This window comes from Chelonoidis abingdonii, chromosome 8, assembly GCF_003597395.2.
Source record: "Chelonoidis abingdonii isolate Lonesome George chromosome 8, CheloAbing_2.0, whole genome shotgun sequence".
Taxonomy (NCBI): domain Eukaryota; kingdom Metazoa; phylum Chordata; order Testudines; family Testudinidae; genus Chelonoidis; species Chelonoidis abingdonii.
Window position 1 is genome coordinate 15,483,191 of NC_133776.1, and position 26,442 is coordinate 15,509,632.

At 43.1% G+C, this 26,442-nt stretch overlaps 1 protein-coding gene across 2 annotated transcripts; it reads left to right on the top strand.

The window, feature by feature from the left end:
- The first annotated feature begins 1,097 nt into the window (after window positions 1-1,097).
- On the top strand, window positions 1,098-25,295 carry NCEH1 (neutral cholesterol ester hydrolase 1). Of its 2 annotated transcripts, XM_032783663.2 has the most exons (5): window positions 1,098-1,408; window positions 12,925-13,153; window positions 15,138-15,207; window positions 20,513-20,684; window positions 22,576-25,295. In XM_032783663.2, exons 1-5 carry the CDS (start codon window positions 1,271-1,273, stop codon window positions 23,191-23,193), a joined length of 1,227 nt encoding a protein of 408 aa, XP_032639554.1. In that variant the 5' UTR covers window positions 1,098-1,270; the 3' UTR covers window positions 23,194-25,295. The 2 variants fall into 2 exon arrangements, with proteins under 2 accessions (XP_032639554.1, XP_032639556.1); XM_032783665.2 differs by lacking the exon at window positions 12,925-13,153 and having other exon boundaries at window positions 22,576-23,290.
- Window positions 25,296-26,442: the final 1,147 nt, after the last annotated feature.

Genomic DNA, 26,442 nt, shown 5'->3' on the forward strand with positions numbered 1-26,442 from the left:
TAAGATTTGTGCTGTAGCCATTTGGCAAACTCCTGGCTGCACTGAAGTCAAGGGAAGTTTTGCCACAGATTTCAAAGGGGACAGATTTTCATCCCAAATCTACAGTTCCTTCCCTGGGTTTTCAACATGCCCATTCCAAACTATAGTTATGTACAAATGTAACCCTAGCACACATTTTTTAAGAAATCATCTCCACTTGAGACTTTTTTCTCTTCTGCTTGAAATGGCCATTTACTACCTTCCTCAGGTCAAAATCACACCTTCCTAAAAGTACCCCCTTATTGTGACCCACAGGAATGGATTCCAACATACATCCTTCATTTCTCATTTCCTGACTCAATAGTACTTGACAAAGACAGATCTAACGCACCTCATGCTCCTCTCAGTGGATTCCGATCTCTCCATTCCTTTCACCTCCATTCCTGCCACAACATATATGCTTTAGTATTATAGGCTCTGTAACATTAAATACAAGTATATGGATACCTTCCCTGCCCTACTGTCAGTCAGTGAGTCCCTGGCCTGTAGCAGACCTTATTGTAACTGACAAGATGTCACTGCCCACCTTTAAGCTTCTAAATGTGGGGAGAGGGGAGGGGAAGAGATGAAAAATACATACATTGTTCATGGTCCTTAAGTGTAGTGTAGTTTTCATTAGCTGCAATCTTACTTTTTACATATGTACTGCAGTGTATTTTGTAAAAATATTGCTCCCCTCCAGGGTGCTTTTTCCATCTGGGTAATCCCACTGAAGCCATTGGGACTGTTCATAGGCATAAAGTGTCTGGCTTTGGCTTCAAGGGGACTGTGCCTGCTGCGTGTAAAGTTAGGTCCTGGAGACTTGGTTATTATCAGATGCAACCTTTGCAGCACTCTGCCATTAGCCCTTTGTTGGGGGCAGACTGATGATTTGGGGGGTGGATTACATAAATGCAGACTGATCCCGGTGCGGTGTACCTACTGGCTGTGCAGTATGTGCTATGTGGCTATAGGATTGCGATGCGAGTGGTGCACTGCATCACAGTGTCCCCTAGATGTCTCTGTGCTCAGATAAGGCCCGAAACATGATTAAACGAAAACAATTGCAAGGACACAGATGTAGGGGGGCGGAAAAGCCTAGACTTCCTCTTTACGCGTCCTCTGATTGGCTTGCGAAGGTTATGAAACCCCTGAATGGGAGCTACAACCTTGCAGCAAACTTGTCAGAAGGCAGAAAAAAACTTGCTTCATTGTCTGTGCTTGTACACAGCAAAGGCAGCACCGGTCCAGCATGAAATCAGCCTTTGTTTTGCTGACTGCGTTGGTAGCCCTGACAGCCTATTATGTGTACCTGCCATTACCCAGCACAGTGTCGGATCCCTGGAAGCTCATGCTGCTGGATGCCACTTTCAGGGCAACCCAGCAAATGGTAAGCTTGATCCATGCAATTTTATTCTCTCTTCGCCTTCCCTCGCCGCCCCCACACGCCCGTTGTATTTCTCTCCGTTGTAATCAGCTGAGGAAATGTCATTTGTATCCGAGGGTTGATTTTAAGAGAGGAAAGGCGCGTCAGCCTTTTGGAGAAGCTGCTGCCGCCAAGACGCCTCCGGGCGAGATGGCAGAAATTAGTTCTGCAAATGTATCTGATCTTGAGTTCTTTAAAGTACAATGCTAATACGCTATAAATTCTGCTGTCTGACGGCTCTGCACCTCGTGGATGAATTGGTTGGTTGATTTACAGCATCAAGCGCTCCCTCTTCCTCCCTTGCTGCCTTTGCATTCAATGAATGAGAAATGCCAAAGAAACCCCTTTGTGCCAGCTCCTTTCCTCCCTTGAATGTAGTTGCGGTGGCTGATGAACTCTCGGCAGGGAATCTAGAAGTAGAATCGGATCTCTGTGTGTCTCTCTCACACACACTTTTTATAGTGCATCAGTTGGGAGGAAAATGCCCCACTAGTCAATCCATTTAAAAAGCATGCGGTCGGTCCTTTTCCTGTTCAGTAAGCTGTGGCTGCCCTTGTGACATTGGAGAGCCAGCTCGGAGCAAAAGCTCTTCCCACTGCTCAGCAGAAAACCAACCCTTTTCAGTTTCTTAGGACCCCCACCCCCTGAATCATTTGACAGTGGGAAGTGATGGGCTGACTCCATTGTAGAGTCTGAAAGTAATTTTGTAGTTAGTCCCTACTCCTAGGAGGTAACAAGGACAGCTAACCTCAGTGTCCTAGACATTTGCTGCATGCCATAACCAGAAGGGGCTATTGATCTTTGCTTTACTTAATCCCACTCTAGAAGCATAAGGCTTTGGGGATTTCAGATGCAATGTATTTTCTTCTCTCTAGATGATGGAGATCTTTTGTATACAGTTTATTCCATGTTGCCTTCTCTGCATTTCCTGAGACTAGAAACAAATTGAGTGCTTTCATCCTAGCACTTTCCCCATCATATTCCAGGAAGAATGTAGGGTGGAAGAGATTGAAGGCAGAGGGAAAGTCTTTCAAGTCTAGTCAAATTAGAATTTGGACTTTCACTAATAAACAAGAGGAGTCTACCTTTGTACACTGTATTTGTTGGACTGTGTTTTCCAAATAACATTTCAGCGGCTCCCTAACCTTTCCCCCACTTTAAATTTTGTTCTGGTGGTTGCATGGTGACATCATGCAGACCAGAGGTTACAAAACGTTTCACATAATGGTTTTACATAAATTTAATTCCTCTTCTGCTAGTACAGTCTGATCTTTTTATAGTGATTGATCAACAACCATGATTTTACCCTGCAGTATTCGCAGAGGCACTTTTTAAAAAACTATTTTTGCCAGTAGTGCTTCATTTTATAAAACTGCATACATGAAAAACACATTTTAAAACACCAATTTTATAGCAATTTAAAAACATTTAAAGGATGTGTCTCAGCTTTTCTGTGGAGACCAAGGCTGACATTTTAATAAGTCTATGGAGGGGTGGGGTGAACTGATAAATCTTGTTTTTCACACACATCCTTGTAATAGATGACATATTGCATTGGCCAAATGACATGCAAGTGCTCCAAAATAGCTCCATTCTTCAATAGAAGTTAAGGGTACTCAGCACCTGAGATGTTTGGGCCCCTTCATTTGTTCCCTATGAGTGTCTGAAGCAGTTGGTTTGTAAGTATCCACCATAATCAGTGCATAGATTTTTAAGGCCAGAAGGGCCTGTGATGATAATCTAATCTACTTAAACCTCCTACATAACATAGGCTATAGAATTTCACCCTGTAATTCCTGCATCACACCTATAACCTCTAGTTGAATGACAGCGTATCTTCCAGAAAGACATCTGCTCTTGATTTAATCAGTCTTTGTGTATATGTTACTACTAGTGTATAAACGCCATATGTCTCCACCATATTATTTATTTATGTAACAGCAGAAGTACATGGTACTGCACCCTGGGTAAAACAACAAACAGTCCCCACCCGCAGCAGTTTACTTTCTAAAGAAAGGAACAAGTGAGTGCGATACAGAACAAATATGGAGTAGAGTGTAATCTTCATAGATGGAACACATCACAGTACAGCTGAGCCTTCAAGAGTTTGTTTTAAGGAGCAAAGAGAGAGAAGGTGCTTGACAGATATTAATTAGGAGGCTTTCCAAAGCTGAGTGACAGCATAAACTCGGGAATGAGAGAATGTCTTTAAAATGGGAGCCTGAAAGACCAAAAACTCAATGTGTGAGTAGCTGAAGTGGTAACTATAAAAGTCAAGCCATGGCAGTTTTTTTCAAAGTCAGTTTTTACAACAAAGGATACCTTCAGTAGGGCTAAATTTCCCTCTGCCTCCCACAGTGGTTGTTAAAACACTGACTGGTTTTAGGTTTCTTTAAATTTGACCACTGAACTTTCACCTACTCCTGAATGTGTTTTCAGCTTATTACTGTTTATCACAATAATATCCCATAGGGGTTTGATGGCAGACTGAAGTAATACTTTTCTGGCTAAATGTTCCCATTTTAAAATCTCTGGAGTTCTTCTAACTTTTTCTCCCAAGAGCATGAACTTGACTTCACTTGCTTCCAATCATATAATGACTAGCTGTCCTCTCAACTATTCGAAGGCCTGTTATTAAAACAACTTTATAAACACAGTGTGACAGTTAAACATTATAGTTTTGGGGTGGAAATTATATAAAAAGTTTACTTTCTAACTATATTAATAAACTCTAGGAATGCATAATGCAAGTCTCTATCATTGGTTTAAAAATGTAATAACTACAATATCTTGCATTTCTATACAGCCTTTTAGCCCAGAAGATCCCGAAGTATTTTACAAGCCCAGGGCTTGATACTGCAAGGTGCTGAGCACTCTGGCCCTGAACAAGCAATGTAAGCACATGAGTAATAATAATGACAGCTACCTCTTATTATCAGTAGATCTCAAAGTGCTTGACATAGGAGGTCAGTAGCATTATCTCAATTTTACAGATGGGGATACCGACACAAAGAGAGGTGAAGGGACTTTCCTACTATCATCCATTAGGTCAATGGCAGAGTTGAGACTAGCACCCTTGTCTCCTGAGTTGCAGTCCAGTGTTCCATTCACTATGCCACACTGCTCTGAGGAGAAACCACCGTCCTATTGAAATCAGTGGATTAAGGCTGGAGTGCTCAGTACCTCACAGGATCAAGTCCATATATGTCGATTGCTTCGTTCATTACTCAAGTGCAGCCCTCTCTCATATGAGAAATAGCAACTGCTTTACAGTTCACAGCAGCACTCCACTATTTTAGGACAAGAAATCAAGAAGAATGTGGGTTCATTTTAGATGAAGTTTAGGTAGGCTGAAGACTTTATCTAGCTGGAATGTGGCCAAACAAAAACACAGATTAATACTTCTGTGTGTTATGACTAAGCTAGAGGCTGAAATAGAAATGCTATTTTTCTGTTGTCTTCCTGCTGCAGAATGCCCCAGTGAATACTCACTAATGAATGTGATGAGATTTGGGATTGTCCTGATCTCTTAAGGGAAGACGTTCCATAGTTGTGGATGTGCAACCAAGAAGGCGCTCAGTCCCCCACTTCCCCAAGTTTCACTCATGTGGAGCCTGATCCAAAGCTTGACTTCAGCAAGCTTTGAATCACCCCATAGTGGAGAGCTACATGGTTCCAAATGAGCAGCATAGTCAGGTGTATGTACGGTCCCTGAGACAACCATGCCCCATCTCACTGGGGCTTTGACAATCATTAAAGGACCTCAGATTTGACCGTGTCGCAGCTAGAGAGGCAGCGAAGGGAGCAGGGCACTGAGCTGATATGTTTCAGCTGGCCTGCACTGCTCAGCAAACATGCTGCCAAGGGGTACATGTTGCAAAACTGTTGAGCTCAGAGGGCGTGAATGTGTGTATCAGTAGAGTCAACACAGTGCTTAAAACGGTGGCAGCTGTGGGGAAAAAAAGTCACAGACAAGCTGTGACTAACCTGACCTTTGCCTGAGTCTGTGATTTCACTGCCCTCGCTGTGTCAGAGCACGGGATTGTAGTAGGTCAGTGTGTGTGTGTGTGTTTCTATTTCTCTCTCCCTTTCAATTGTCAGCATATTCCTGGCATGTGGGGAGACAACACTATGGTGAGATAGTGAGAAGGAATAGGAGTGTGGCAGAGAATGGGAGAGGAAAGGGGGAACAGATTGAAGGTGAGGGAAATCAGAGGAGAAAGTGAAAAAGAAACCAAGAGACAAGAGAGAGTCAAAGTAAATACGAGAACCAAAAGCCTGGGAGAAAGAAGAGAAAGTATAAAGAATAAAGCCTTGTCCACACTACAACCAAGATTCTGCTGCATGTTACAGGCATGGTGGGTACAAGAAAATGGGTCAGTTTATATCCACACAGCAGCTTTTCTGCCATCATGAATGTATGTACACCTGTCAGTCTGAGTAACCATAAGGTGTTTTTTAAGATGTTCATTCTAGGAAATATGGGCAGCTATCCTAATCTGCTTTGCCAGGTGAGAGTGCCCAGAGGATATGTCATCAGCTGCACATGTGGCAGTCTTTTTTAGGGTGCTACCACAAAGAGCTTTGGGGAAGGAGGACCAGTCAAACTGGTTACACAAACATTGGCAAGTTCTCGTGCCAACACAGCAAAGTAACTGTGCTGAACCCACTATAGGAAGACAAACATGCCAGCAAGCTGTGACCCCGATGCTAAGCTACAACTTTTGATTCCTGGGCTAGTGTTTGGTTCAGTCCTTGGTGTAAACTACAGGGGTGCTCTAGTTTAAGACTGAGCTGCAATGCTCCCCACCTATCCGTAGCTCAGAACAGCTGAAGTATGATTGTTCTTGCCACAACCCCTTCCTCCTCCAACTCATCCCAGCAAGAGCCTAATATAGGGGCTCTGAAGCAGGGAGCAATGTAGAACCATTATGCCAGTCTAATACTCCCTTCTGTATTGGCAAACTTCCTGGTGGGGAAATCCAGATACCAATCAAGTTTTAAACACACGGGATCTGAGCACAACTCATGTTTAGAGCCAACGATGCCCCTAACTGGTTACAAACTCAGGGCATGGCTACACTGGAAACTTCAAAGCACTGTCACGGGAACGCTCCCACAACAGTGCTTTGAAGTGCGAGTGTGGTCGTGCACGAGCGCTGGGAGAGAGCTCTCCCACCCAGCACTCTTAGTAATCCACCTCCACGAGGGGATTAGCTCCAAATGCTGGGAGCACAGCTTGGAGCCTGTTTACACTAGCGCTTTAAAGCGCTCAGACTTGCTGCGCTCAAGGGGGTGATTTTTCACCCCCCCTGAGCCAGCAAGTTAGAGTGCTATAAGATGTAAGTGTAGACAAGCACTCAGTTAAACTGGAGCCTGTGCAGGGCTATGGAATAAGGTCAATAAACGTGACCTTGGTACAGGAAAGATTAATAAAGAGGGCATGTAGAGGCAATGCAGAAATACAAGAAAGACATTGGGAATGTCATTAAAAAAAAGAGGAGGTAGGGAGCAAAAGTGACATGCTTTGAGGAAGTGCCTAGCACATATCTCCACAATCAATCAAGGATGTCTGTCCTCAGATGATTAAACTCATATATAACCTCAGGCCTTGTGAACTCTCCACAGTTGTTATACTCAGGGAGACACAAATGCTCCACCACTCCTATTTCTGCTGGGTGCTTGCCAGGAAGCTGTGCCCCACCCTGTCAAACACAAACAAAGCCTCCGTGGCTCTGCCTCCACTAAAGAAGTTTTCTAAGGGCATGTCTACAATGCAATTAGACACCCGGGGCTGGCCCATGTCAGTTGACATGGGCTCGAGGGGCTCGGGGGAAAGGGCTGTTTAGTTGTGCTGTAGATGTTAGGGCTTGGGCAGCCCAAGCTTTGGGACCCACACAGGACCCTAGAGCCTGGGCTCCAGCCCAAGACTGAACATCTACACTGCAGTTAAGCAGCCCATTAGCCCGAGCCTCACGAGCCCAAGTTGGCTGGCATGGGCCATCCGTGGGTTTTTAATTGCAGGGTACACATACCCTAAGTACCCAGCCATTGCTCGCATTAGTTAACCTCCAAAGGTACTAGCAACATTGGGAGTTCTTGTGCAGACACTGAGTTGCCAGTAGCTTTGCAACAAGTAGAAGTGACCAGAGTCAGAGCCAGTCTATGATTCCATATACCGTAGATTTTGATTGTAAATTCCTTGGGACAAGACTTTCTCAGTTAGTAACCAGCACATTCTCAGTCCCTACAAATTATAACCAATAATAACATGATAACCAATCTTTGCATATATCAAAGATATTTCTAATGCACCTGTCACTTCGGTAGCTAAGCTCTAAGCACAATTAAGGCAAAAAGAGTGTCTGGGTCTAACAGAAATTGTTCATTCTCTCTATACCCTGATGGACAGGAACGTTTGAACTTGGTAGGCTTTTTCTCTTTGATTGGTTTTTGACAATAGTCAGTTTAACTCAGTAAGTGGGAGTGGGCTGCTCCATCATTCATGTAATGGGTGGGGCTTGCAAAACCTGTCTGCTCATCCTGAAAGTGCTGCCTGTTGCACTAGCAGATCAGGCAGAAAAACTGTTTCACAAAATTTCCTTGGCTACAGAATAACCTCTCAGAACTACCACAAGACCTGCAAAGGGCCAGATCACAGCTGGTGTAAATCAGCACAACTCCACTGAAGTCAGTGCAGCTAGATGTCAAAGCATTACATAACTTTACTGAACTTCTTTGAACCTCAAAGGAAGCTTGGGGTAGTTCTTTGATCCACATTGACTTACTTTTCCCCTAATACAACGTGTGAGAGAAACCCTCCTGCGTTCAACCTTGAACTGGATTTTCCTATGGGAGGAACAGATGGAGAACAGCATGATCTGAAATTCAAAGATACAAATTGTCTTGTGCATTCAGCATTTCCAGAGTTTGGGTTGATACTTTGAATTCTTTTTAATGGGAGGGCTTTCTTAAACACAGAGAGCTGGTGTTCAGTCAATAAAACCATAAACATTTTGGAACCTGGCTTCCTGAGAAGCCACCTCTTTCACACATGATACTGCCGCAGTTTAAACAGGCTCCTGGGAGGGCATCCTTTGTCAGTGCCTCTCAGTTTTGGAAGTGGATTGCTCCCCTTGGTCCATTGAAGCTGAGATTTATAGAATTAGGCATACTTCAAAGCTTGCCTTCCAAAGGCACATGTACTGAAGGTGGCTTAGGGGCTTTTTATACACCAGCTGGTAATGTTAATGCCTTGTATTTGTACTGCATATTGATGATCTTCATTTTGTAAAGTACCATAGGTGGGAGATTATATTTATGGCCCTAAAGAAATAAAACCTCTACGACCAGGAATCTGCAGTCATGCAATAAATCTTTCTTTCAGTGGAGTTCCTCTGAAATATTATTTATATTACCATAGCGCCAAAGATTCCTGGTCATGGACGAGGCCCCTATTGTGCTAGGTGCTGTACATATACAGAACAAAAAGATGGGCCTTACCTCTCTGTTTATGGGAGTAGTGTGCTTCTGTTAAACTATCCATCCTCCGAAAGCTTTGACACTGTAGCCTGCACTTACCATTGGAAAGTGACCAGGGAAAATAACAGTGCAGAGTTGTAGTAAATAAAAATGACTGTTTTTTATTAAGCATCAGTGAAATACACATCCTTAAAATGAATTGGAAAAGCAGCAAAAGATCAACACTTAGTAGTTTTAAAACCCATTTCCAGATGGCACTTTGGAGCCTAAATTATTTTTAATTTTTTCTCCCTTCAGTGAGACATGGTCTCCATCCAGTTTTTATTCTGGTATAACTATTTTGATTGGGGGTGAAGGGGAGTGATTATTTTAGTGATTTTTTCTTTAAAGTTACACCAGTACAACCCCTAGTGTGGATGCAGTCTCACTGGTATAATTTACCCCTCTTCCCATACAGGATTTTAGCTATACCAGATAAAAGACTTTTTATATCAGTATAATGGCATCCACACTGGGGGTATGTGTTTACTGCTGCAGCTGCACCAGTATAGTTAGAGGTAAAACTTTTGTGAGCAGACAAGCCCTTAGACTCGTAAGTCACTTAGGTGTTTTTGAAAATTTTATCCATGATCAAGTCACAAAGTAAAATATCACTTCTGACACTTTCTCTAATGTTACCGGGTATCAGGCTCCCATGGATTTTGGTAACCATTCCCCTTACCTCCCAGCTCCACACTCTGACTTGATGGGAATAATTATAAAAGGGCTGAGACTCCTCCCTGATTTATCCTCAGCCAGGACAGGAGGTCAGCCTTCCAAAATAGTGAAAGACCTCACCTCCATCCCATCTTTTTTTTTTTTTAAATGCCCACTAGTAGCCTCATTATCATAGTGCACTGGGTGGTTTGGCCTGATATGTCCCTTCCCCATTCCCTCTTGGATCTTCCACAGCAGAGGTGGGCAAACTACGGCCCGTGGGCCACATCTAGCCTGCAGGACTGTCCTGCCCACCGGCCACATCCAGCCTGCAGGACTGTCCTGCCCACCGGCCACATCCAGCCTGCAGGACCGTCCTGCCCGCCGGCCACATCCAGCCTGCAGGACCACCCTGAGCTCCCAGCCGAGGAGGCTAGTCCCGGGCCCCTCCCTGCTGTCCCGTCGCCCACATAGCGTGGCAGCGCTCTGGGCAATGGAGCTACGTGCTCCTGCTGAGCAGAGTGACAGCGTGTATAGCTCCAGCTGGGCAGTGTGGCAGCTAGACATGCTGCTCTCAGCGGCATGATAAGTGGGCCAGGGGGGTAAATAAGGGGTGGGGGTCCCTGGGGGCAGTCAGAGGACAGGGAGAAGTTGGATGGGGTGGAGGGCGGTCAGGGGATGGGGAACAGGGGGGTTGGATAGGCGTGGGGTCCTGGAGGGTCTGGCAGGGGGCAGGGGGTGGATGGGGTTGGGCAGTCAGGGGACTGGGAGCAGGGGTGTTGGATAGGAGGTGGGGTTCCAGGGTGCGGTTAGGGGCAGGGGGTCCCAAGAGGGGGCAGTTAGGGGACAAGGAGCAGGGAGGGTTGGATGGATGGGAAGTTCTGAGGGGGCGGGAAGTGGGAGGCAGCAGATAGGGGATAGGGGCCAGGCTATTTGGGGAGTCCCAGCCTTCCCTACGCAGCCCTCCATACAGTTTTGCAACCTCAATGTGACCCTTGGGCCAAAAAGTTTGCCCAACCCTGTTTCCCAGCATGCATGGAAAAAATATTATACTCTGAAAGCACAGTTACTATATAAATCAATTACACTGGGAAACAGTTCTCTACCTTTTCCGCTGAAGGGGATCTCCCTTAGCTGGTAATAGCAGGTCCTTTATCCTCTCTGGGCAAGATGCATAAACAAAGTACAAGAAGTCAGATACCAGAATTGCATCCTGAGGGTATGTCTGCGCTGCAGCTGGGAACGTGCTTCCCAGTCCAGGTAAACAGACATGCTCTAGCTCCACTCAGTCCAGTGCACTAAAAGTAGCAGTGTGGTCATAGACAGGTGCTGAGGCTAGGCATCTGACTTGGTCCCCAGTCAGTTGGGTGGGTTTCCCCAAGCTTCTGCCTGTGCTGCCACAGCCACACTGCTATTTTTTAGCTCGCTAGCTCAAGCAGAGCTAGTGCATGGCAGTCTACCCACACTTGGGAGCACCCTCCCAACTGCAGCATAGAGGTCCCTGAAGCCCATTTCTAGATAAAAAGTTAGACCAGTGCTAGTTTTCTTGTTGCATCACAACAAAGGCTCTGCAGGTGGAAATAAATTCCCAGCCCACTCTGCTTCTAATACTCTGATCTCATCCTAGGAGGCTAAACATTCAGTCAGAAAACACAGATGGGCTGATTAGCAAACACTACCATGTTCTCTTGAGACCAATTCCTGCCTCTCCGTCACTAACTCCCTGCTCTCAGTCTTGTTTTCAGTAACTGAGATTTTTCCTTGAAGAAACTTACTGAAAGTGAAAAGATTTGTACTTCAGGATGAATCATTTATACACAAGAAGAAGAATACATTTATGGCACCTTTTCTCCTGGGATTTCACAGCTTTTTAAACATGAATTAAGCCTCACAGTCACCGTCCCTACGAGGCAAGTATTATTGCAGTCAGTTTAGGGAAGAGTAAACTGAAGCACAGGCCTCAATTGAATGAGCTACTCACACTCTTTCAGCTTAAGAAAGGAAGGCAGGCTTTACTAGGTGATGCAATTCAGACCAGTAAAGTCAGTAGGAGAAAATTTGGATCTTTAGGGTTCATATTTTCACTGGAAGTGTAGAAAAGTTTGTGGTTATGGAATTTTATTAACACCTAAACTTTCCCAATACACGATGAGAAATGCAGAAATTAACTATAATAATATAACAAAATGACTACTGTATATGTGCATTACTGCCCTCTACTGGAAGAAATTGAGACAAAGTTCAGCAGTTCTAAGAGTCGTATGGTGCAGTGATTCTCAATCAGGGGTACACATACCCCTCAGGTATGCAGAGGTCTTTCAGGTGGTCCATCAACTCATCTAGATATTTGCCTAATTTTACAACAGGCTACATAAAAAGACCTAGTGAAGTCAGTACAAACTAAAATGTCATACAATTATTTGTGTATACTGCTCTGTAGACTATACACTGAAATGTAAGTACAGTATTTATATTCTAATTAATTAATTTTATAATTGTATGGTGAAAGTGAGAAAGTCAGCAATTTTTCAGGAATAGTGTGCTCTGACACTTTTGTATTTTTATGTCTGATTTTGTGAGCAAGTAGTTTTTAAGTGAGGTGGAACTTGGGGGTATGCAAGACAAATCAAACTCCTGAAAGGGGTACAATAGTCTGGAAAGGTTGAGAACCACTGCTATGGTGCGACCCACTCCTGAGAATTCTTTTTCAATCTGACTGTGCTTTTCAAGTAGGGGTGTCTCCGTTCTAACCCACTGCCATCTTGATCTTCCAAGTGCTCACGGTGCTTTATTTTTTCAAAATATATGTTAAGACAATTAAGGGTATGTGTACAGTGCCAAAAAAAACGGACCTGGGACAGCAAGTCTCAGATCCCAGGTCAACTGACTTGGGGTCAAGCAGCGTAGATGTTTGGGCTGGAGCCTAGCCTCTGAGACCCACCTCCTTTGCTGAGTTTCAGGGCTCAGCCTTCAACCCAAACAACTACACTGCTATCTGTAGACCCGCAGTGCAAGCCCCAGGAGCTCAAGTCAGTGGACCCAGCCTTTGAGACTCACTGCCGTGGGTCTCTTTTTGTAGTATGGACATGCCCTGAGAATTTCCAGGGGGGCACAGTTTTGTCACAAAATAACTTTGGAAGGCTTTGATATCATTCCTTCATGGGTGTTAAGTGCTGTTGCCTGTCTAGTTACAGGTACTGTCTTTTGAAGAAAATTGCAAGGATATTTAATGCAACATAGTAGGATAAGCCTGTGAGTAACAAATGATTCCCCTCCCCCCCCGCTCCTCAATTTCTCCCTAGTGCAACCTGGTTCACTGTCTAAGACTCAGCCATCACTTGAGAGTTCTGAATTATGTGATTGGTACTTTTGACAAGCTAGAGCCGTCGTCCTCTGAACACACTAAGATAACAGACGCCCTTTTTGATGGAGTGGAAGTCAGAGTGTTTGAACCTTCTCCAAAGCAAGACGAAACACTAAAGCGCAGTGTCGTTTACATCCATGGAGGAGGATGGGCTTTGGCAAGTGCAAGTATGTGTCTATCATTAATTAGAGTGGATTATGAAAGGTTCTCATCACAGCAGGTTCAGTGTAATTAAAAGCTGTTCTTCCACCCAGAAGCTGAGAGTTTTGCTCTTCGAGACATGTCTGAACCTAATGAGAGCTGGAACCCTGGGACTACAGTAACTGTCTCAATTCTCACCAAAAAGGGGGGGTGGGGGAAGTAATCCTGAAACAGAAAACAAGTGCATACTTTATCAGCGGAGGTGCGCAAGCGGCTCTGCGTCGGTCTGCCCACAGGCACCTCTCCTCCCCAGCTCCCATTGGCCCGGAACCAGTGCTCGGGGCAGGGGCAGCCCACGAGTCCTGTGCCCACCCCCACCCAGAAGCCAGACCTGCTGCTAGCTGCTTCTGGGGTGCAGTGCGGTGTCAGAACAGGTAGGGACTAGCCTGCCTTAGCCGGGTAGCACAGCCGACGGGACTTTTAACGGCCCAGTTGGTGGTACTGACCAGAGCCGCCACAACCCAGTGCCTTTCATCCCCCGACCAGTACTGGGTCACCTAAACAGGTATTCTGTGGATTCTGATCAACAAAACAATCAAACTGTCTGTGGAATTAGCTCCCTGGTCAGGGTGAAGCAGCAAGCAGGCTGCAGCCCCTGCATAGGGCAAAGTAAGCAATTAGTCTATACCCGACAGCCTCCTGGGGCAGCAAACAATCAAACAGACTGGTGAATTAGCCCCCTGGGCAGGGCAGGGCAGGGCAAAGCAGCAAACAGGCTGCAGCCCCAGGGCAGGGCAAGGCAAGCTAATAATCAGTCTATAGGCCTTGTCTCTCTAGGCTGGGGCATAGTTTAGCCAGCTTCCTCCATGGGTGGTGGCTCGGCTTCCACGGTGGTCTCCACAGCTGGTGGGTCATCTGGCAGGTAGTCCCAGTCCCTGGGCTTTACCCCCAGGGACACTGCAGATACCTGTGCAGGAGTCAGCAGCATACACCCTGCCCCCCTGGGCTGCCTCCTTTTAGCTAGTTCTCCACTTGGAGCATGTGCAGCAGGGAAGAGGGGGCATGGCCTCCTGGGCCACAATGACTGGTCCACCCCCAGTGGCCCAGTGCAGGGCTGGTCACAAGACCCTTCAGGAAGACCTGTCATAGGCAGCTCATGGTGATGTTAGAACTTGGTCAGCTGCACTGGTTCTGTAGTAACTTGCATAGCACTCCCATGGGGCAGAATGTGTGCTTCAGAATTACTGTGCTTCACTCAGATCACTAACTCTAAACGCATTATTGCAGTTTAAGATGTAACATTAGTGGCAGAAATATCACTGCTGAATATTAAATCACAAGACTGCATACTTTAAAGAGATGCTTAATATATTGTTATATTCACCACCACCATGAAATATCTATTTAGTAACTGAAGAGGCATAGAATTAGAGAAAATGAGTACCCTAAGAAATAGGATGGCTTTGAACCTGCTGCTCTGACTCAGGTGAACAGTCCCATTGACTTTAATAGGACTACTTCCTTAAGTAGAAACTGAAAGTTTCGAGTCCACCATGCATAATATAATGACGACATATACAATGACTTGCACAAAAATAGCATTTCTCAGACACTAATCCTCAGAACAGCCCAATGCAGTTAGGTAGCAGTAAGTGAAACTGAGGCAGAGAGGTGAAGTGACTTGCCCGAAGTCACACAACAAGCTGATGGCAAAGCCAGGAAGAGAGTGCACAAACTGCTAAGACACAAACTGTGTTCATTCCACTACATCATGGTACCTGGTGTTATACACTGACTGCATTCCATTCCATTTCTTTTACATTTGCATAAAGATTTACTGATATGAGTATAATGAGAATTATAATGTCAGGGCTTTTTTGTTTTTTTACAGGATTGAATATAAGTGCTGGCTGTTTTTCTTATGAATCTAAAGATATGTAGAGCTGTGTACAATATGCATATTAACAAAATGTACTGGCTTTCACTAACAGTTGGTCCTCTTATTCCCAGGAACAAGCTTCTATAACAATCTCTGCAGGATCATGGCAGAATCTCTGAATGCTGTAATTGTCTCAATTGAGTGAGTAATCAACAAAATCTTAAAGTATTTAGAACTATAGATCATTATGAATGAGTTAATTGATCTTTTCTTTGTCGTCACTTGTTTAAAAGGTTTTCATTTGAAAAAAGTCTCTTTAGCAGGGCTTGATATGTTGTGTCCTTCTCAATGACAGTGGATTAGAATGGTATCTGAATACTTTTCTAATTACACCTCTACCCCAATATAACGCTGTCCTCGGGAGCCAAAAAATCTTACCGCATTATAGGTGAAATCGCATTATATTGAATTTGCTTTGATCTGTCAGAGTGTGCACCCCCGCCCCGCCCGGAGCGCTGCTTTACCGTGTTATATCTGAATTTGTGTTATATCGGGTCACGTTATAGCAGGGTAGAGGGGTATAAGAGATAATGGCACCCTGAATTGTACAGGACATTTAAAAGTAGATAGTAAAAAGGGAGTGAGGGGGAGACACTTTAACTGGAACTAAAAAGCCACAGGCGGTGTCCTATTAAAAACTGTGGGTTTACTCAGATGAGTCGGTAACTCATGTGCATCAGTGCTTGCAGGATTGAGATCACAATACAAACACAGACACACTTTCTATATACACACACAAACCCCCTCAGCCTTTGAAGAAAGAGAAATACCTGTCCCTCAATCTCTCCAGTCAGTGGGTGGGACTGTTGTCTCTCTCAGTGATCACTGGGATTGTGCTTCCTAGCAGGAGGTTGAGATTTGTGGGGCAGATTTGAGCTAAGAATACTTCTGGTCCTTTTAGAAACCAGCGTTTACGTTGTATTAAAGTATGGTATAGAACTTCAAGTGGCAGCTGATTTTTACCACTGTTACTTAACTAAAACATGCAGTTTGTGCCCTCTCCTCCACAAACAGACACTTGATACTTTGATCTAACCTCACCCAAACACCTAAAGTAAGTACATCCATTTATTCGTGTCCGAATACTGGCAACATCAGAACAGAATTTTTGGAACTCTTCACAATCCATCGCTAACTTCATGATGACCTTACAGTGATATGCTGCACACCATCCATTTCCTCACTTGTCATCCCCTGCTACAATGACCTTCCACCATTCCTTCCATAATAACTGTCTCAAGGTTATTGCCATCTCTACGCCTAATGTGAGCAAAGTACATAAGTTTGCATGTATCGATTTCTGACATCAGAATCTGCTGCTCTCAAATAATATTTCTAACATAGGCATTAGTCTTTTTCTGTCCACACATGGAGGTTACCTGACAGTATCACAAAGAACCAAATCAATTATGTAATGATACAGCTATACTGGAGATCAAGTACACAATGAACCTAGACTTTCCTGAGTGCAGACTGTGTCAGACCATCAGCTGTTAGCCTGAAACAAAATTAAAACTTAAACCTAAGACATTCAACATTTGGACTTATCCGAAATCAACGACCATTACATAACTTCAGTCCAGAATGAGTTTGAGTCATTGGCACAGGTGAAGAAGAACAATCCCAACAAACGGAGGTGAAATGAAAACTGTTATGCTCAAAACCACCAAAGCACACATTCTGAAATGTCACTGTCGGACTGCTCCATGGGGTAGGTGCTTGAGCTAGTGGAAAAACAGTGCAGAGTGAAAGAGAACAGCTTGGAGATAAAAGAATGTAGGAAAGAATATAAGGAACTGAGCAGACAGATTGAAAGGCAGACTAGATCAGTCAAGGGTAAATACCTAAGGGCAAAATGTATGTAACTTGAGAATTATAAAGAGTAATAGCACAAAAGGTATGTTCACAGCGGTCAGGTTTCTTACCAACAGGTTTTTCTGTGATCAATCATAATAAAATATTGTGATGGCAGAGCCCTCATTGAGGTGATGGTATTAAACACAACTGTAGAGATTACTGTGCCAGTATATGTGCCTCATCAGATGACTGCCACACACTTTGCACAAGTGCAAATCACTACACAAGTTGGAAGGCAGTGGCGAATTCAGGCCTTCTCTTTACCTTATGGAGTCTCCTCAGTTAGTTTAACAACCCTCTAAGTTGCTAAGTACATTAATGGACCACTGTAATAAACCAGAAGAGGGAAATTTGAGTGGTTGCATTACGCACTTTTCTTTTGTAAATGAAAATATTAAAGTTGACAGAAGAGGGGGGCCAGTGACTGAATTAATGAGATTATTTGCCAATTCTCGTGATCAAATTACAGTCTCATTACGCAGAATTGATTTTACTGGTATAACATTCATTCCAATATAATTTAAATGTAGTTGTTTCCAGTTTCTTTTAATTGTCATCTCTAATAAACAAAAAAATAAATGAGCAAGATGTTAGCCATTGCAGACAAGTAGCTATCACAATATTGAAATGTCCCTTATTATTCCTTTTCTTGTTTATGATGCTGTAATTCTGCCTATTTTGATGGACTGTTTGTCTTCTCTACCCAACCATTATCTCTGTCAATCAAGCCTTTTGTACTCAGTGCAGTCTAATTTGATTTCTCATTAGTTTAATTGCACATTTTCTCACTTGAATGTTGCATACCCAATCTGTTATCCAGTTGCACAGGGGATTCCCAAAGGCCTATCATGTCTTACCTTATCTGATGTAATACACAGATTGCTTTCTAAAGCCTAAATAGTTTTAAGAATCTGAAAAACTTCTTATTAACCTCAATATTATGCCTGAAATTTATTTTGCGCATATAATTTCTGTTGGATGCAAAACAGTCAGTCGGTAGAATATAGGAGTATGCTCTAGTATGGTGTTGGTTTTATGCAAAGGCGTGTGCTTCAGGGTGAATCAATTCTTATACTGGATACAGGAGATAGCATTTAAGAGTGTTAATCAATCCACCACATTATATTCAATAAACCCCACAGGGCAAGATTAGTGAGATCAAATCAGTGAGCAGATACAACAGTTGCATCCTAAGCAGGCTGAAAGTTAAGGCAGTGTCTAGACTAGAATTTAAAAGGGTGATGTTAGTTAGTGTAGACAAGACACACTGCCTCTAACGTACGCTAAACTGGTAGCATTCAGGCGTGTCATTTTGGTTAGCACATGTTAGCTAACATTCTAACAACACACCTTTACATACTAAACTATATAAGGTTTAAGAGAATAAGAATTGCAAAAACAGCCTACTGAGGTAGTGTTTCCTAGCAGATAAATCAGCAGACTGGAACTCAGGAGACCTGGATTCTATGTCTGGCTGTGCCACTAGCCTGCTGGGTGACCATAGGTAAGTTATCTCACCTCTTTGTGCCTCAGTTTCCCTATCTGTAAGATGGAGATAATGGTACTGACCTTTGTAAAGCACTTTAAGATCCACTGATGAAAAGCACTATATGAGAGTTAGTTATTATCATTATTAGAGACAAGGGCATGTGTTGCTGTTGCCAGGCTGGCATGATAAATAAGGGAGCAAATTCTGAAGGTGCTTTTTAATCAGCTGCCCATCTGACAGGAGGGGGACTTTCCATGGAAAAAGCATGGTCAAAAGACTCAGCCTAACTTGCAAGCCTCAAATTAATCCCACAACAGAGAAAGGGTCATCACAACCCCACGCCTACCCACTGGCCAGACTCCTGGTACCCCAGTGTTAAGGATGATGTAGCTTCCAAGCAGCATCCTGCTTGCAGTATCAGCCGAAGACTACTCCAGGAACAAAACCAACATTGCAGGGCCTGTGAGATTTTTAAATACAATAGATCACTTTGGGGAGAGAGAACAAAAGGCTGACTGATTAGGAGTATCTTTCTGAGGGTGTTTTCTGTAAAAGCCACAACTTTAGGAAACATCCCAAGGGTATCCTCTTAGCTTCCTGAGTGGAGAAGTTGACGGTTTTTTTCTGTGGGTCTAAAATGTCAGGAAACATTACATTTCCAACCGGTGCAGTTAGACACATTTATATTACAACCCCACCTATTGGCACAAGTTTGACTTACAAACTTGTTGCACATAATACCACCATTCTGATTTGGCTCACAAGTTGAGAGACAACAAATGCTGACTTCTGCCTCGGCTGCAAACTGATCAGAAATGACTGCTCAGAATGGCCAGTTGCTCACAACAATCCTAACAAGGAAAATAAAAGAAACTAGACTCTTCTCCTGCTGTGAACACTGGAGAAAAGGGTAGCTTTTCTATTGCCTCTGATGGGCTAATGGCAAGGGAAGTTGTGGAATTCCCTTCATTGGAGGTTTTTAAGAACAGATTGGACGCACACCTGTTATGGGTGGTATACGTAATCTGTCTCAGCACAGAGGGATGGACTTGATGACATCTCAAGGTCCCTGCCAGCCCTGCATCTCTATGTTTCTATTAAATTAAGCTGAACATTTCAGGTATATGGGGAACAGTTTTTTCGTGTCCTGAGAAAGCTTTCAAAATACTGAAAAACTTTTAACTTTGCATCCTGATTCATCAAAAATCCCCTCCCTCTGCCCCAAATTTCATTTTTGGTCAATGATATTTACACAGTTCTAGAGAAACCCTAAGACCCACCAAGGTTTAAGTAATGACCGAAAAATCATTCATCTACCACTGTTTTTTGAAGACCAAGGAGGCCTAGCAGATACAACATTGCACTGGGATTCAGGAGAGCTGCATTCTATTCTTGGCTCAGCCATTGGCCTGCTGGATGCTTTTGGGCAAGTCATTTCACTCGTGCCTCAGTTTCCCCCACTGTAAAATGGGGATGAAGATACAGACTTCCTTTGTAAAGCACTTTGAGATCTTTTGATGAAAACCAATAGATAAGAGCTAGGTATTGTTATTATTTCTAGCCCACATTCATTTCATGTTGCATATGCTGTAGCTGTGTTAAATGTTTCCACTGCATTGTCCATCAACCATAATTACAAATGCAGGGGACAGGGAACTCCATAACTTTGATTTTGTATCCTTATTCTATTGGGAACACCTGGTTTACCCTTACCCATGTGGGCTAAGCAGAGTATTCAGCCTCCACACCGAGCAGATATTACCACCTGCTTTTTTATGGGTGTTGGGATAAAAACATTAATGAATGAATCCTCACATTTTGAGATCCTCTACTGGGAGATAACATAAAAGTTCCACTTAACAATTTCCTAATTTATTCATATTCAGTGGGTTAACATCATTCTTTCAGAATTAGAGTTGTAAAAATATGTAAGCAGTTAAATACTGTTTGTGTTAAATATTTCATATTTCAACCATAATATTTAAACTAAGTTATTTTTGCATTATACTATCCACCTGATAACACATAATAGTCCTGCTAGCAAGGTACATTTTCTGTGTATAATGATTATCCTACATAAGCCTCTTTCTTCTTTTGTAGGTACAGGCTGGTACCAGAGGTTCATTTCCCTGAGCAATTCTACGATACTTTACGTGCAACTAAGTACTTTCTGCAGTCTGACATCCTAGCTAAATACTCAGTTAATCCAAGTCGAATTGCTATTTCTGGTGATAGCGCAGGAGGAAATTTGGCTGCAGCTGTGTGCCAGCAGGTAACAGCCACTGTCTGTATCTATCACAATAACAATCCATATTCCAGCAGTGCACGAGTAGACATTATTTGTGCTGCATCATCACAAGGTGACAGACTAGCTTTAGAGATAGAATGGTAATGGTCCACAGTAAAAGCCAACTGCTAAACATAAGTGAGACCTGTCAATCATTTCTAAATCAAGCAGCGCTAGAAAGTCTTACTGCTTTTATAAGTTGTTATGGGCCAGATTTTAAAAGTGCACTTTATGTACCAACCTAATAATATAAACCTTTACCCATTGTGCTAGTGAATCCTTTATTTGCCTGCATAAGTGGCTAACTGGGCACATAAATGCATAATTCATAAATTCAGTTCCCTATTTTGTGAACAAGCAATTTTTACATCTGCCCGTCTTTGAAAATGACCTTATTTCTTTTCATTCAAATGAAGGGGAAATTTTTTTTTTTTTAATGAAATGGCATTTTTTCCTCACAGGAAGACAATTTAACAGAAGAGTTAGAATTCAGTTGTAGGGAAAATCTGTTTTCCCTGCTATTCATACCATATGTATTTCTAACGTGACAGACCCAGACCAGTGGGGTACAGGAGTCTGGTAGAGGGCAAATATACTGGTCACTGGATGAATAGTTTTCTGTTCCTTGAGTGACCAGAGCAGGAGCTGCACTAGAGTAATCAGGAACCTGCTAGAACCAGTTAAGTGAGACAGGCTGATTAGATCACCTGCAACCAATCAAGGCAGGCTAATCAGGGCACCTGGGTTTAAAAAGGAGCTCACTTCAGTCAGGTGGGGGGGGAGCCAGAGGAGAAGAAGTGTGTGAGAGGAGCTGGGAGCAAGAGGCACAAGGAGCTGAGAGTGAGAGGGTGTGCTGCGGAGTACAAGTGTTATCAGACACCAGAAGGAAGGTCCTGTGGTGAGGATAAAGAAGGTGTTTGGAGGAGGCCATGGGGAAGTAGCCCAGGGAATTGTAACTGTCATGCAGCTGTTACAGGAGGCACTATAGACAGTTGCAATCCACAGGGCCCTGGGCTGGAACCTGGAGTAGAGGGTGGGCCTGGGTTCCCCACAAACCTCCCAACTCCTGATCAGACACAGGAGGAGTTGATCCAGACTGTGGGGAAGATCACTGAGGTGAGCAAATCTGCCAATAAGTGCAGGACCCACGAAGGTAGAGGAGGAACTTTGTCACACTGATTTAAATTAGGCTGAATTTGATCTGATTGGAATTTTTAAGATAGCCTGGGCCTTAATAAGGGGCAGTTACCAAAGCAGGTCAGTTCTTTAGGACTAACACTCAGGAGAGCATCCCTATTTTGGAAATGGCCTGTCTTACATCATATCTACACTACCACTTATACTGGCAAAACTATGTTGCTCGGGGCCATGAAAAACACATACCCCTGAGCAATGTAAGTTTTGCCGGCATAAGTGCACAGGGCTATGTCGGCGGGAGAGCTTCTTCTGCCAACATAGCTACTGCCGTTCATTGAGGTGGTTTTATTATGTCAACAGAAGAGCTCTCTCCCATCTGCATAAAGCTGCACCAGTACAGCTGTGCTGCTATAAGCTTGCTAGTGTAGACATGGCCTTATTCTCACTTAAACTGGTGTGAATCAGCTATGATTCCATTGAAATCACTGGTGTAAAAGCAGTGCAGGTGAGAACAGAATATCATCTAGACTGTTAAGATTCCAGACTAAGAGCAAAATTCTCTGCAGCGGAGTTATACCAGCAGAGCATTTGTCCATAAAACACCAAATGGTGGTTTCTCTCCTCTTGTGGGGAATGAATTGTAACTCCTTTCAGTGGAGCTAGTGATGTAAGATCAGACACGGCATAAGCAGTGGCCGCTTTTTTACAGTCTGGATTCTGTTCTGTGTTTTTCCTACAGCTTAGTCTAGATGACAGTGTGACCAACAAACTGAAGCTGCAGGCATTAATCTATCCAGTCCTTCAGGCATTGGACTTTAACACTCCTTCATACCAGCAGAACACTGACATGCCTGTTCTTCCTCGCTTCGTCATGGTGAAGTTTTGGATAGACTATTTCAATGGTAACTACGACTTTGCCCCCTCAATGCTGATCAACAACCACACTTCCCTGGACGTGAGCCAGGCTGTTTATTTCAGGGGACGTCTGAACTGGACTTCTCTCCTGCCTTCAACATTCAAAAAGAATTACAAACCTGTGATACAACCCACAGGGAAGGCCGAAATCATTCAGGAAATACCTGCACTACTTGACATACGCGCAGCTCCATTACTAGCAGAAAAAGAAATTTTCCAGCTTCAGCCAAAGACCTACATCCTGACTTGCGAGAATGATGTCCTGAGAGATGATGGAATAATGTATGCCAAACGGTTGGAGAGTGCAGGTGTGGAGGTCACACTTGATCACTTTGATGACTGCTTTCATGGATGCATGATCTTTACTATTTGGCCTACCAATTTCTCTTCAGGACATCGGACCAGGGACAGCTACATAAAGTGGCTTGCTGAAAACCTGTGAAGAAAGTGAGTCCTCTCTAGAAGGCACAGAACAGTCAATCTAAAGCTCACTGCTTCAAAAACAAAAAAGTTGTGCACTTTTAGGCTATCTAATTTCATTTGTTCAAGATTATGTCATAGCGCTCGCTGTTGCAAGAAGTAGCGTGCCACTAACTACTTGGTTAATAGCTGATTAGCCTTGTCCAGCATAGCAATTTCCTAAATACTTATTAAACACTGTTGTATCCAGTGTAGTTGTAGCCATGTCGGTCCCAGGATATTAGAGAGACAAGGTGGGTGAGGTAGTGTCTTTCACTGGACCAACTTCTGTTGGTGAGGGAGACAAGCTATTGACCCACACAGAGCTCTTCTTCAGCTCTGGAGGGAGAGGTACTTCCAGCATCACAGCAAAATGCAAGGTGGAAAAGATGGTTTTTCATAAATAGTTAGCACATGTGCTAAGGGACCATTTGAGGCAGAGTGGCCCATTAACACCTCTGCAAAAAGGTGGGGTTAGTGAGTTACTGACTGTTGTAATAAACCATAAATCCAGTGTCTCTGTTCAGTCCGTGATTTTTAGTGTCTAGCTGAGTAATGAATTTAAATTTCCGACACTCAGAGTACCTTTCCCAGACCTGAAGAGCAGCTCTGTGTGATTCAAAAACTTGATTCTCTCACCGGCAGAAGTTGGTCCAATAAAAGATATTAACTCATCTACCTTGTTGTGCCATTAAAAACTAATCAGTTGTAGATTCAGATGCGACATCAATTGCAACCATAATGAATGAACACTGCGCAGTTCTTCACAAGAAAATCAGTGTTCCTCAAACTTATTCTTATTGGTCAAATGTTTCAAGTTTGGGTACATAAAATTAGGTACCAAGGCCACAATTTTCAGTTAACAGTTTTTTGGTTTTAGGTACTTAAATAAGGGGAGCCTGATTTTCAGAGGTGCTGAGTATTTAAAAATCCCACTGAAGTCAAGGGAAGCTGTGGTGCTCACCAACTTTGAAAATCAGGCCACTTATTTAGGTGCTTAAATATGGATTTAGGTGCTGGCCTTTAGGCACACAGATTTATAGTTTGTTTGGTTTTTTTTGTTTGTTTTTTTAAAACAGTTCCAACTTCAAGGCATTTTAAGCATGCTAAGCAAGCCTTCTACCACAAAAATGTAACAACTTTGGAATCTAGTCCTTTTTTAAAACAAGCACAGTGCTGGGAAAAAAAATGTAAAAAAGAAGGAAGCATACGTAGGTCCTGTCTGTTGCCTTTAATGGACATTGATCCTACACACAGAAAAAGCAGTGTGCAAGCTTATATGTAGGACCAATGGAAATGCCACCAAATGCAGATTCCATATGGGAATTTACATGTTTAAAGTTGATTACACTTTTGGCCAAAGGTTGTGACTAAGCCTGCCTTTAAAATTTCAGCTTTACGACCACTTTAGAGAAAATAGGAAAATACTGACAAATAAAAAAGCCCTCTGTGTGGTTTGCACTGATGTTTGTATTTAACATTAACAATTGTTCTTCACTGAGTCTTTTCTGTGCTTGCATTACTTCCATTCATTGTCTTCCTTGCTTTTTGAAGGAAGTTTCCCCTGTGTAGCAAGCAAAATCACTAGAGAGGAGCTTGACCCTAAAGTCCAGCTTCAGCTGGAACTATGCAGCTGGATCTTCTCTCTCTCTCGTGCATGGAACCAAAATCCCAGACATGAATAGCCTATGCTACTGGGGAATCAAGCTCTGCAACTTGAGCTCCTCTCTAAAATAGCCAGACAACCACAACTGAAGTTTTAAGACAAGGACATGGAAACTACTTACAACAGTGTGTATTTTGCATAATGTTTGTTGTTTTTGTTGTTGTTATTGAATGTAAGCTGTGACAAACTGACAAAAGCCAGGAACTTCTAAGACAGAAAGAGTGATGGTCTTGCAATCTAAGTCTAGTGCTGGGGTCGGCAACCTTTAAGAATTGGTGTGCCGAGTCTTCATTCATTCACCTTAATTTAAGGTTTCGTGTGCCGGTAATACATTTTAACGTTCTTAGGTCTCTTTCTATAAGTCTATAATATATAACTAAACTATTGTTGTATGTAAAGTAAATAAGGTTTTGAAAATGTTTAAGAAGCTTCATTTAAAATTAAATAAAATGCAGAGACCCCCAGACCGGTGGCCAGGACCCAGGCACCGTGAGTGCCACTGAAAATCAGCTCACATGCCGCCTTCGGCACCCATGCCATAGGTTGCCTACCCCTGCTGTAGTGCTTTAACTTGGGATAGCTGATTTCAGTTCTGAGCTCTGCCATTGTGTGTGGGAGACTTTGAGCGACTTGCTTCATCTTTGTGCCTCAGTTCTTTCTTCTGTAAGAGAGGAAGTAATATTTTTGTATTTCACAAGGGTGTTGAAGTTAAAATCATAAATGTTAATGTGATACTACAAGATACTCTGTTAAACTTTCCCATTCTTCAGTCTCTGTATTCTGTTGTTCTGCACTATGCCAGCTTGGGCCCTCTGATGAAGACAACTTATTTCTTTGGCTCAGCTTTCCAGTTTACAGTACTCTGCAAATTTACAGCACTAAAGTAAGCACCTTCCTGGCTTTTGTCAATTTATTATGGACCATTTTAAAATAGAGCCTTGTTTGTACTTGATTTCTATGGGAAGATTCTAGGAAGTCCTAAAACACATGTACTGGATGGATCAGATTGACTTCCACATTTTTCAAATAGATATTTAGAGGTCCATTTTCATTGGTATGTGCACATATGTACTGGGAGCTAATTGCAGAATGACCTTGTTGTCTCATATGAGTTCATAGCAAGAAACAGCAGGATGTTGATATAATTGTGTGTATAAAGACAGGTTAACAAGAGAGGGCCCCAATCCATGCTGAACCACGAGAGCTTGAAACTAATCTCTGGCTGTAGGTTCACACAGAGGGCACAGCCCAAGCCAATTTCAATAACTGGCCAAGTAAAAACACTGACACATATTATTCTTCTTCTCTCAGTTACATTGGTTTTAATTAATTGCCTTCAGTGGTGATACTTCAGATTTGCATATACGTGAATTGGAGCAAAATTTGACCAGTGTATCCAAATATCCCAAAATGTAGGTAGGTTCAGACTCAGATCTGGATTTCAAAGCTCCCCCATCAGGAGTATTATGGATCCAGGAGTTTAGTTCCAAAGCTACTGTATATACTCGAAGGCCAGCTTGCAAATCCTAACACAGGGACTACACCAAATTCCACTGAAGTCAATGA